Consider the following 12,467-nt stretch of genomic DNA (forward strand, 5'->3'; position numbering starts at 1 on the left):
TCCACCAGGACCCCCAGGTCCCTTTCCACAGAGCTGCTCCCCAGCTGGGTAGATCCCAGCCTGTGCTGCACTCCTGGCTTATGTTTTCCTAGGTGTAAGACCTTACATTTGTCTTTGCTGAACTTGATAAGGTTCTTGCTAGCCCACTCTTCCAGCCTATCCAGGTCTTCCTGCAGGGTGGCTCTCCCTTCCAGTGTCTGCTTCCCCACTCAGTTTGGTATCATCGGCAAACTTCATCAGGGTACACTTGATCCCGTCACCCAGGTCACTTATGAAGATACTAAACAGCGTTGGGCCCCATATTGATCCCTGGGGGACCCCAATTGTGACAGGTTGCCAGTTTGAAAAGGAGCTATTTACCACCACCCTCTGGGTGCGGCCTGTCAGCCAGTTCCCCACCCACCGGACAGACCACTTGTCTAGACCGTAACGCATCAGTTTCTCTAGGAGGAGGCTGTGGGAAACCGTGTTGAAAGCCTTGGAGAAATCCAGGTAGACAATGTCCACTGCTCACCCCGCATCAGCTGAGTAGGTTACTTTGTTGTAGTAGGTGATCATGTTTGTCAAGCACGATTTGGCCTTGGTGAATCCGTGCTGGCTTTTCCCAATCACGTGTTTCATTTGACTTGTGATAGCCCCCAGGAGGATTCATTCCATAACTTTTCCAGGGACTGAAGTAAGACTGATGGGCCTATAATTTACTGGATCCTCCTTTAAGCCCTTCTTGTAGATGGGAGTGATTCTATGATTCTGTGATTCTATTTTACAGTGCCACAGTTGGGGTCCTATGTTCTTTGCTCAAAAACTGCTATGATAAGTTATAAAAATAAAAGTTTACTTCTACATATATAATTTTAAATTTCTTTAAAAAGAAATTAACTAATTACTTTTTTATTTTTGACATATTATATTAATTGTAAATTAAAGGTGTTATAACAGTCACCTCCTCTGAAAGTGTCATCTCCTCAGTAAGGGATTTTTGTTGGTAGTTCTTAACACGAAACTACAGTTTTCATTTCTTCATGTGATAAAACTGCCTACCTGACTTAGGGAGGTAGAAAAATCTTAATCTCTGTTTACAACTGAGTTTAGTAATAAGATATTTCTGATTTTGCATTATGGAGTTTGCTAGGTGCAGGTGACAGGGGAACTACTGCGGTTCTCCACTGTTTGGCATATTCCTAGGTAAATTGTTCCCTCTAAGACCCTGCTGTTCCTTAGAGCACCAGAATCATTGGAGCACTGTGCCTGATGTGCTGATATCTTTTAGTAAGTGCAGGAAGAGAAATGGTCTCTGCCAAGAATTTGTCTAAGTCAAGAGAGGAAGACCTGAATTCATCCTACTTGAGGTGCTGGAGTCTGAACCACAGGTTCCATAGGGTTCTCACCATTTTCCCAGGAGAAATACAGACTGCCACAGATGAGTTTAGCCTTTTCAAAGTAGGAAGAACAGAAGTACCAAAGTTTGTCTGCTATCTTGTACCGTGAAGAAAGACAAGAAGGGAGACCTGATGCTACAGGCTGCTTCTGAGGCTATCCACTGCTATGGAAGCCCCCAGTAAAACCTTGCATGTTCTTTGGTTGCTCACCTGTTCTTCCCTGTTTAGACAGAAATTAACAGCTATCTGAAATAACCTGCCATCATCCGTTCATTTTGGGGAGGGGATATCATTCGCATACTTGTGTGGCGTCTACACTAATACAATTCCATATTCATTTAGCTGTTAAAATGTTTTGTAACCTTACAGTAACTAGTAGACATGGTTCCAAGCAATCTTTGATTTCTTTGGGTTATCATTGGCAAGTAAGAACGTCCTTCATGCCAGCAACTCCAGAAAATTTTCCTGGCCTTCTCAATACTGCTGACTAAAGCACCAAGTCCTGTTTCAAATAGCCGTCTGCATTCAGTTGTCAGTGTGTAGTGTGCCTAGCACTGTATTGTGGGCCAGCATCTGTGTTCTGGGTGTGTTGGCACAAAAGCAGTAACCATTTAGTTTTAATGAAAAAAGGAAAATAAGGCTGGCAAGGGAAATGTTTTTAAGAGGTAGTGAACTATGTTTTTATTTTTCTGTCTTCAAAACAGAGGGCAATTTAGCTAATTATGTTTTCTAAATGTAATCAGAACAGTACATCCCAACTACAAAAAAGAAAATAAATGTTAATAATGCTGCATTTCCTCCAATGTCTTTCAATTTACAAGGGAAAGTTGACTGTAATTCCTTTTTTACTCCATGTATTACTGTAGTGTAGCAACAGGAAGAGATTCAAATTGCTTGCAAAACTTCTACTTCCCTACCATTGCAATACTAAAAGTCTAGGAATGGATAGGTAAATAGCAAAAAAGATATGTCTATGGATGACAGCTGTGTGGTTGGAATATTGATTATAACGTATAAAATCACTCAAGATACTCCAGTCCATATCTGTAGATTGGCTGAAGAAGAGTGATGGTGGTGAGCACGAGGTTTGAGGAAATATGTACAAACCAGAGATACTTACTTTGCTGGGTGGCGAGGGCATAGGCAACATATCAGCAAATGAAGTTTTGGTGTTTCCGTTGCCCTTTTGGTCTCCTTTCAAAGAATACATGTATGTATCTACATTAGCAGGATTTTGATCAAAATTTTGTTTTTGCTGGCCCTGACAATATCGTTAAGTTAAAACTTGTGTTTGAAATTGGTATGTCTGAAATATTGTCAAATTCCACTCATTCTTACAAAGTGTTCAGAGGGGGCTTTCAAAAGGCATAACCTGAGCTTTTGTAAGGCACCACTCCTATTCTGCTTCTTAAAAGAAAGGGTCTGTGGGCATCTGTTCCAGGAAAAGATTCAGAATTGCCTTGTGGTGCTGAGTAACGGGAACTCAAAGGTTGCCCCTGTCTGTGGCTACAGTGAGGGGCATACCCCCCTCAATGCCTGCTTTGCATCCCTGGCTGGTGCAGCTCACTCTTCCCTCTGTATGCTGTGTAAACGCGAAGGTGCCTAACTCGGGCGGGATAGTGCTGGGCTGTGCCCTCTTCTTGGTGGAATTTCAGGTGCTGCATAGCTGAGCAGTCCCTGACCCTTGTTGGATCTGTCTGTAGGTGTTTGTTTCCAAAAATAACCAGGATCATCTTTTTTTCTCTCTAGAAAAGTTGATTGCATATCAACGGGAATTTCATGCTTTGAAGGAACGTCTTCGTATAGCTGAGCATCGCACTCTGCAGCGCTCTTCTGAGCTGAACGCTATCTTGGAGCAGTTCAGGCGTGCAGTAGCAGAAACAAATGGGAGTAAGAATGCAATGAATAATTTTTCAGGTACATACTGTGATTGAGCTATGTTTTATAACTCTGCACTACTAATATCTCTTCTTATTAATATAGAATAAAAAATTAATACCAAGAAAGCCGAATGAAACTGTTCAGCAGTGCAGATTTCCAATTTCTATTCTTAATGATCCACCCACTCTTCATTCTTATGACTTTAGGGACTGAATACTTACTCCATGCCTAGCTCCAAAAGTTTGGAACTTCTGGTTACTTATTTAACATACTGAATATATTTTGACAATAATTTACATCACTTTTTAAATAGAGCTTGAGGGGAAAGGTGAGCAAACAGTGTTTAAGAAATAGATGAACTTGAAGCAATTAAAATATGTTTAAAAGTCAGCTGGAAGATGTAAAAACATACAGGCTATCTAAGGTATTGGTTATGATTTGTAAAATGTACAGATAATGTCCTTTTTAATAACTAGTCATTAATTGTTGAACTGGTAAAGTCTTCCATAAGTTTTTACCCATTTTGGAGGCTGATGCTCAAGTTTACTGAGAGCTGTGTTTGGCAATATTAGAGAATGCCTTCGCACTACTCACCAGTTTTCAAGTTAACTTTTAAAATCACACTATTATTGCTTTAGTCACTCTGACTATTCTAGATGGAAAATGAATAACAAATAAATATAAACTTTCTGGTGAGTATTGGCCTAATGAGGAATATAAACCCAAAGATTTTTGCAAATCAAAAAACTGGATCAAGCTTTTTGAATCTCTTATCTACTTGCATTTGTGCTACGAGTTACTATCTTCTACAGAATTTCTTTGGGGGGGAAGGTTATAATTATAGGCCCTCAGTGCTGATATTAAGGATGAATTGCTCTGTCTGATACTAATGGCCTATCCAACCTGATCTCCATAGTTCCCTGGATCTCCAGGAATGGTATAGATAAAGGTTACATTTAACATAGTCTGTGACTCTTGTCTTCCTCTTCTGTGTGTATGTTTTTGCTGTTAAAGCGAACAAAAATAGAGGAAGTCATGTAAGTTTGATACTGGATTTATGATTAAGTTATTACCACAGTTATTTCTAAAAATGAGTTAGCTGGCTTATAGACAATGTAGTCACAGGGAGTTACTCTCTTCTGATGCAGCTGAAGTTACTGATCCTCTTTTTGAACTTTCTACCATGTCTGGATCCCAACTGGGACATCCTCTTTTTTCCATGGGGAGCCATGATGGGAAGTCAGCTGAAGTCTGAATTCCTGAGCGTTTGTGCTCAGAACTTAGTATTCGATAGATTTTATTAAGTTTAATCTACTTAAGTATGCATAATACTATGAAGTATTTTCTATCTTTGAAGCTGAAAGAATTCCAGATTGTTTTATGTAAAACATTATTCATTCATACAAAGAGTTGTCATATTTTGAGAGAATTTTTAGTCCAGCTTTTGCAGTTGAAGCTAAAGGAAATGTTAGCAGGAAAAGTAAAATGTACCTGTATTGGAATCTATCAAAATTAGCATCTCTACTTATGGCATCTATTACAAAGCATTTTTTCAAGATTATAAGTGGTGAGGAATTTAGTTTCACCTGAAAATAAATATTTAGAAAAAACCAAAACAAAACTCACAACAAAACTGTTCCAGCTTTGTGGAAACTACACTCAGAATCTGAGAGGAATGACATTTATGGCATTACTTTTCTCACTTCTGCACAATTCAGTTTTTTCTTGGAAACCATGAGTACAGTTTTTTACTTAACTTGATATTGTAAAGCCCATAAGTTTTTAAAGGTCCATATGCTATCATGTTTGTCATTTGAAATAAGAGTTGTTTTCACACTTGATGTAAGAAAATCAACACGCACAGCAGGGGAATTTAAAAACTGTTACTTGCAACTTTGAGAGCCACCTGGACATCCGGAGAGGCAATTATTCTAGAAAGAGCAAGAATTATTTTAAGTACTCTAATGGACTAAATTAAATTCATGTTAGCATTCATTTTATTGCAGAAATACTAAAAATCTTAACTGTATATTTTATGCTATGTTTGTTTTGTATCTGTATCTGCAGTGTGTTCCAGTATGTATTTGTAGCTTTGAAAAGTTATTTGCAGTGGCATCACTACATGGTGATGAGCTCTGTAAGTGCAAGTAAAAAATAATCTAGGTAAATAAGCCTCCCATTTTGATTCATTGGGAAAAACAAAACAAACCAAAACACCCTAAATAAATGGAGCGTTTTTTACTTCTGTGACTACACACCAAGTCTTGTGTGATCAGGTAAGTATTAACTATATCTGTAGCAAGGTTACCGAGTGGAAAATAATCTTGGCCATAGTTTATTTAAAAATTAAAATGAGAAAAGACTTCCTTTGTACACAAGATATAATGCCTCAGTAAAATGCATAATTTGTTCTGTTTTTCAGTTAGGACCAAGCTTGGAATTTTGTATTATTTACCACTGCATAAAACTTCATATTGTTTGTTTTCTGCATTACTGATTTCATGTATGTTTGCAGATGAGACGCTGAAATTGTTAAAAGAGCTAACAAGTAGAAAATCTCTTCAAGTGCCAAATATCTATTACCATTTGCCTCATTTGTTGAAAAATGAAGGAAGCCTTCAACCTTCTGTGCAGGTTGGCCTTGGAAGGACAGGAGGTATGCTGATATGATGTTTATTTTATGTTTTATATCTGGAGGACTGTCTAGTTTTAGTAATATAATTTACTGCATTACTTGGTAGATCAAGGACATCTCATTTAACTTGTGTGATATTGATATCTCTTGGAATTTGCACGAAATCCAAGATGAAAGGAGTTTGGTTTCAGCTTTGCTCTTTTCTGCATAATCTCAATCACACCCCATCCCATGTTAGGGTACACATTAAGAAGCATTTAGTTTGCATGAATTTTTTGTAACTAAGTAAAAGGGAACAAAGTTCAAGATTCTGAACAACAGATTCTGAACTGCTAATGGACATATCCCTTTGGCTTTTCAGATTTGTGGGGCAATCATGCATGGATATAATTATTTTAGATTTGATGTTTCTGATTTTTTGAACAATATATTTCAGTGTATAACTTAGAGTTGGGAGAACTAGGATAATCAGATATAATTGCATCAATAAAATGTGGACATTCATTGGAGGGGGGGAAAATCAGTGTTGTGGTGCAATACTGTTGAGCCTCTTTTTTTTCCCTAATCCTCACAAATTCTGAGCTTTGGTCATTAGGATAGCTCCATGGAATCCCACTCTTGGAGCTCTAGAAAATAAATATCATGAAGCCCAACCAAACTGATATACCTCAAAGCGTGTGTGTGTGTGTGTGTGTGTGTCTCTAAGCTTGAAGGCCTCACCAGTGAATCCTTATTTCTCTGTGTGCCATCTGACTTGAATGGCTCGTGTTACTGTCCACTAGGCCTTTCTTTTTTAATTTTCTTCCCCTCCTTGCTTTTGAAAGAAGCATTAGTTACTCCTGGCCTGTATTTTTTTCAGTACTTCACCAAATTTGATAGCTCCTTCTTTTAACAGAAGACATGCTTGTGTGACAAATATGCAGGCTCAAGCCATAGGGTTATTTTTTTGACAATAACCACCATTTATTTCAATGTCGTTATTCAGGAAGGAAAAGGCTCATATTCTTTTATTGTTTCAAGTGAAGCCTGTATTATATCCCACTGGGAATATATGACAGATGTTTGAAATTACAAAATAGAAATTGGAATCAGGTTTATTTAATTAAAAAGAGGGAGGAAATTCTGAGTTAAAATTATTTTCCTATCTTCCCCTTTCCTGGTCACTGTGCTTTTTGAATGTTTGTTTTAAAAATTCAGAGCTTATTAATGTGTAGTTGCTAGGCAAAGCAGGCTCTATAAGGAAGGATAAACAACATTTTTTAATAGTTGTTTGATTTTATATATTTATGATGTGGTAAATCATTTCACACAGATGGCTTGGAATGCTGGTGCTGACTTCATGAAGTCTGCTTTATCCTTTTACTGTGTTCCTGCTGCTGTCTGCTGTGTTCCTAGTAGGTAGCCAGCCCTGGGTACGGGGTGGGGTGCAGAAGAAAGACTATGGGAAAGTTAAGGAACACGGGAGTCAAATGGCCAGCTGAAAGATAATGATAATAGCGTTGTAGCTGGGGCCAGATTGCTTTGCATTTGAGGTGCTTTTAACAGGGATAACAGATTTCAGTGAGGAATTTCTGGGCAATCCTGATGACCTGGACTTGTTTTTCTAGAAGAACCCAAATCAGGTGCAAGGAAAGGAATAGAGGTTTTTTCAGCAGTGTCATTTTTAAAAGACGACTTCTGAGAAGTTAAATACTTGAGTTGTGAAGAATGGTTATGCCAATTTGAAAATAAAACTAAGTTTGGGAGTTTAATCACTCTGTAAGTCTTGGTGCACCTTATCTGATTAATACCATGGTTGTTGATTATTACCTATGCAATAGTCTGGCATGTCTAGGATTACTGATTTTTTTTGTTTGCTGTGTTTGCTCTGAGTGTTGGTGATGATTATGTTAATCATGCTTCTGATGATGGGTAGTGTATTTTTAAACTATTTTTAATTACTGTTATCTCCATCTTTTAAGTCTTTGCATTTCTTAATGCTTTATTACGAGATAAGATTTTTGTTTTCTGTCTTGTGTATGAAATCACTGAAAGTACATTTCTGGTTTGTTTGATTTCAGTTTCCATTGTAATGGGAATACCTACAGTGAAAAGAAAAGTCAAGTCTTACCTTACAGAAACTCTCCACTCCCTTATTGATAAGCTGTCCCCTGAAGAAAAACTGGATTGTGTTATGGTTGTCTTTATAGGAGAGGTAATCACTTAAATATTTTTATACAGTTTCTAACCTGCCTTTAATTACAAGTACCACTCCTTTCAGGAATTTATGAGGATCTACTTTTTCTTCAAGATGTAGACAGATGACCGTCTTCTTCCATGAAAAGGAGACAGTGTCAGTCTTGTGTTTCTGAGAGAAACGATCCTGAAGAGCCCAGCTTTTTCTATTTATCAAGGGATAAATGTGGACACAAGTTTAGTGGACTGGTTATTTTGCAAATCTTCTGATGCTTATACCTAGTGACAGAGATGTGCTAATTACCTTGTTCCTTCAACATCAAAATAACGGCTAAGGTACTCTGGTGCTGTAGGGAGGATTCTTCCCATTCTCTTCATGCTACTGCTTAGTCCTTCCTCAAATGAGTGCTGCAGTTTGAGATGTTAGGCACAGATTGTTACTGATTTTATTTTCTGGACACTGTGGATATTGTGAGTCCAGACCTTTTTCATGGATTAATTCAAACAGTGTTCAGTTGGACAGTTTGGTCAGTTCGGCTCTGATTTAGTGGAAATCAAATTTAGGAAAATGATAGAATGCTTTCAGAAATAATTCTCTTGGCTGCTGGGAATTGCATGTACTTATTTTGGTCTGTATGGTTTTTCTCAGAAGTCTGACTTGGAGAGTGGGAAATTTATATATATGTTTGACCTTCATCCATCTAACCATATAGTGCCTACTGAAAGTGTTTTATGAGTCCCAGATTAAAATTTGAATCCTCTAGTTATAACTGTGAAAACGGTTTTAATCCTGTGAGCCAGTGTCCATTCAGGGATGAATCAGTGGAAAATCAAATAGGCATTTTAATACTTCTAGTTCTATTATCAGCACATTTTAAAGCTTTCCTTGAAAAGTTTGTAAACTTTTTATCTGTACCTGAAAACTGATTCTTATGGTTTTTGTCCTGGTTTCGGCAGGGATAGAGTTAATTTCCTTCCTAGTAGCTGGTACAGTGCTGTGTTTTGGATTTAGGAGGAGAACAAAGTTGATAACACACCGATGTTTTAGTTGTTGCTAGGTAATGCTTACACTAGCCAAGGACTTTTCAGCTTTCCATGCTCTACCGACTGAGAAGGCTGGAGGGGCCCAAGAAGCTGGGAGGGGGCACAGCCAGGACAGCTGACCCAAACTGGTCAAAGGGATATTCCATACCATGTGACGTCATGCTCAGTATATAAAGCTGGGGGAAGAAGAAGGAAGGGGGGGACGTTCAGAGTGATGGTGTTTGTCTTCCCAAGTAACCGTTACGCGTGATGGAGCCCTGCTTTCCTGGAAATGGCTGAACACCTGCCTGCCCATGGGAAGCAGTGAGTGAATTCCTTGTTTTGCTTTGCTTGCGTGCACAGCTTTTGCTTTACCTATTAAACTGTCTTTATCTCAACCCACGAGTTTTCTCACTTCTACCCTTCCGATGCTCTCCCCGATCCCACCAGGGGGGAGTGAGCGAGAGGCTGGGTGGTGCTTAGTTGCCGGCTGAGGTTAAACCACGACAGTTTTCTAATATAAATTGCTCTGTTTTCTTTTTCTTGACAGTCAGTCAAAAACTATCTGTCAGGACTGCTTTTCTGCAGAAAATGCTCTTAAAACATCCGTTGGTTGAGAATATCAAGAGAACAGAATTCATTCTGAATTACTGGAACGCTGGATTTTTCTTCACTGTATTAGCTGGAGTGATTTTATTGCCTTTTAGTGTGGCTTCTTTTCAAGGTTTAAAACTGGAGTTTCATTTTGTTTTGCTTAAGGAGGTCTGAGCTATGAAGACCGTGTTATCATTGGATTCTCGTCTTCCTGCAAAACTTAGGAGTAAAGAGAATCCACACTCTGTCCCCAGCTGCACAAGTTTCTCTTGTTGCCTTAGACAAGCCATATTGCTATACCTGAGTTTTCCATAGCTAAATAACTTTCTTCTTTGAGGTGATGTGAAATTGTCTTTCATCTTGGGAATGATTCTATAAAAGCAACCCTGAAGGAACTGAACATTTTAACATGGGAGCTATTGCTTCTGTGCCCAAGGAGAATTGTGTGGTTTGCTCCGGAGTGGGATACTGTTACCCTCTGTATTTTATCTCCGTATCTGCCTCTTTGAGAGCAGCACTACGTGCTTACTCATGTATCTGCTATGGGCACTGCAAGCCATGAATGTCTGGGAAAATTTGAAGAACCTAAGTTTAAATTCTTGTCCTGTTATAACCATTCCTTATATTTGCTTATATTTCTTTTTCTTTACTACATCCAATTTTATGTCTTCCTTGCTTTACTATTTCTTTGACCATGTTTTATATTTTCTTAAGTTCAATATCTTGTAGTTTGTTTTGTAACTGCTACAGGGAACTCTTTCCGTGAATAATATGGTACAGTAAATACTTCATCCTGAACTATGCTGTGTTTTTTCTGAGTTATGCTGTATATTTCAGCTTCTTTCCGCAAGATGAAAAGTGTAGGTTTATTATGCGTTTTCTCTGGCTATTTGAAGGAAGGCCTACTCCCCCGGTGGACTTCTGTTTCTCCTTAAACAAAAGGAAGGGCTTTAGCTTTTAAAATAGCTTTGACTATGGGGTTTCCTAGCCTAAAATGTGTTAGACTATTGCTATCATTAACGTGTGCATTAATGAAGGCTTATTTTAAAATACATTAGAACTTTGACTAACTATGCTTGTATTAAAAATGATGGCAAAAGTTTCTGAAAAAAGGTATGGCCTCTGCTCAACATCTGTGCAGTTTAAGTACAGCAAGAAATGGTCATAGTGTGAGGTTAGGTAATTTTGCTAATAAGCTTAAAATTACTATCTGTGCTTCGTCTATAGCTTGTACCAACAAAAAAAAAGTGCAAGACTTTACAAAAATGTTTTTATGAGAGAATTATATGAAAAAATGGTATTTCAAAAGGATTTTAGTATTTTCTTGCTGACTTTATTTGAGAAACCAAATTGACAGTGTTTAAGAAGCATTGCTGGGAGCCATAGTCATGGACTGTAACCTCTTTGTGCTAAGCACCCTAAAAAACTCCTTTAATCCTGCTATTTTTTTTAGCAGTTCAATCTCGCTCCTTTCTTGTAAATTTGACTTTTTTGCTAGAAAACAAGTTGAAAATTAGAGCTAATGGCCTTCTGCAAACAGCATGGACATGTGTAAACAGATGAGCTAGTAAATATAGATGCATTATGGTTGCTAAATAGAGATCTGCATATTCATTTACTGTATGGATATTTCTCAGTAATGTAATTATACACAGTAAATTTCCATACTGGAAGTTCAAGGAATTCTAAAATATCTCAGCTGATGTGATATCTAATCACCAATTTAAATAATTACCAGAATTGCTTGACAGTAAACTGTGCAATTGTCCCAGTAACTGACATATGTCTGTGTTCTCCAATTTGTTAAAATAACTTTATTGCAGAATAATTTGCAGGTATTCATTAGGATGACTAATAAATAGGCATGATTCATTATACCTCTGTATTTAAAAATCCTTTTATTCCCCTTCACTATGTAGCTAGTTCATAAGCTTATCAGATGACTTGAAACAAGCAATTCAAATCTCATAAACTGGCTCTGTATGAGAACTTGCTTTCAGAACAAACTATAGGCTCTAGGTTGATGAAAATATGAACTCCAGATTAAAATGGTTGTCTAGTATTTTTATTTAATATGGTTTGAAATTAACATGGGAAACGTGTTTCTGAAGTACTTTACATCATCATAGTGGAACAACAAACGTGTATATATACACAAATATATATATGTTTTATATATATATACCGAATACGAGAGAAATTAAAATACTTTTCTGATATCTAAACAAATTTGCTTTTTTTCCTGTGGGGAGATCTCATTTACCATGAATAAAATGCATCTCAGACTTGTTCTAAATATATCACAAATTATTGTCAGTCCACTTCATTAATCAGTGACTGCACTTGGCACAGTCTTTTGTACAAACAGTAATCAGTGCATGCTGGGAAGACTATACGCCCTTGATTTGACCAAAGGTATCAGAAAGACAAATCATTTCAGTAAGAATCAGAAGACACTACAGGTATGCAAAAGCATTTTGCTAATTCTGTGCGCTGCTGATTGCATCTGACTAGGCAATAATTGACCAGCCATTTGTTCTTGGAGCACTAGTCCGCATGTTACACTTTCTTGCATATTGCTTCTTCAAATCTCACTCTGTTGTTCCATGTGTATTGCATGGTATGTGTATGCGTGTGTACAGGTGGAAGCACAGAGGCGAAGGGCTGCGGAGCGGAGGATCGCGCCGGGGGACCCTTCCTAAAGCGGCAAAACCGCGGCAAAACCCGCGAAGGCAAAAGCGCAGGGAGTGAGAGGGTGCCCCAGCCCCCCACCCCCCCCG

At 38.0% G+C, this 12,467-nt stretch overlaps 1 protein-coding gene across 1 annotated transcript in view; it reads left to right on the forward strand.

Annotated features, from left to right (window-relative positions):
• MGAT4A (mannosyl (alpha-1,3-)-glycoprotein beta-1,4-N-acetylglucosaminyltransferase, isozyme A) overlaps positions 1-12,467 on the forward strand; it is an 86,941-nt gene that overhangs the window by 29,255 nt on the left and 45,219 nt on the right. The window contains exons 2-4 of the mRNA XM_009323569.1: positions 3,129-3,296; positions 5,776-5,916; positions 7,956-8,089. Coding sequence (XP_009321844.1) covers positions 3,129-3,296; positions 5,776-5,916; positions 7,956-8,089 — 443 coding nt within the window. The remainder of the gene's footprint in view (positions 1-3,128; positions 3,297-5,775; positions 5,917-7,955; positions 8,090-12,467) is intronic.

This window comes from Pygoscelis adeliae, unplaced genomic scaffold (genome assembly GCF_000699105.1).
Source record: "Pygoscelis adeliae isolate BGI_AS28 unplaced genomic scaffold, ASM69910v1 Scaffold50, whole genome shotgun sequence".
Classification (NCBI taxonomy): Eukaryota; Metazoa; Chordata; class Aves; order Sphenisciformes; family Spheniscidae; genus Pygoscelis; species Pygoscelis adeliae.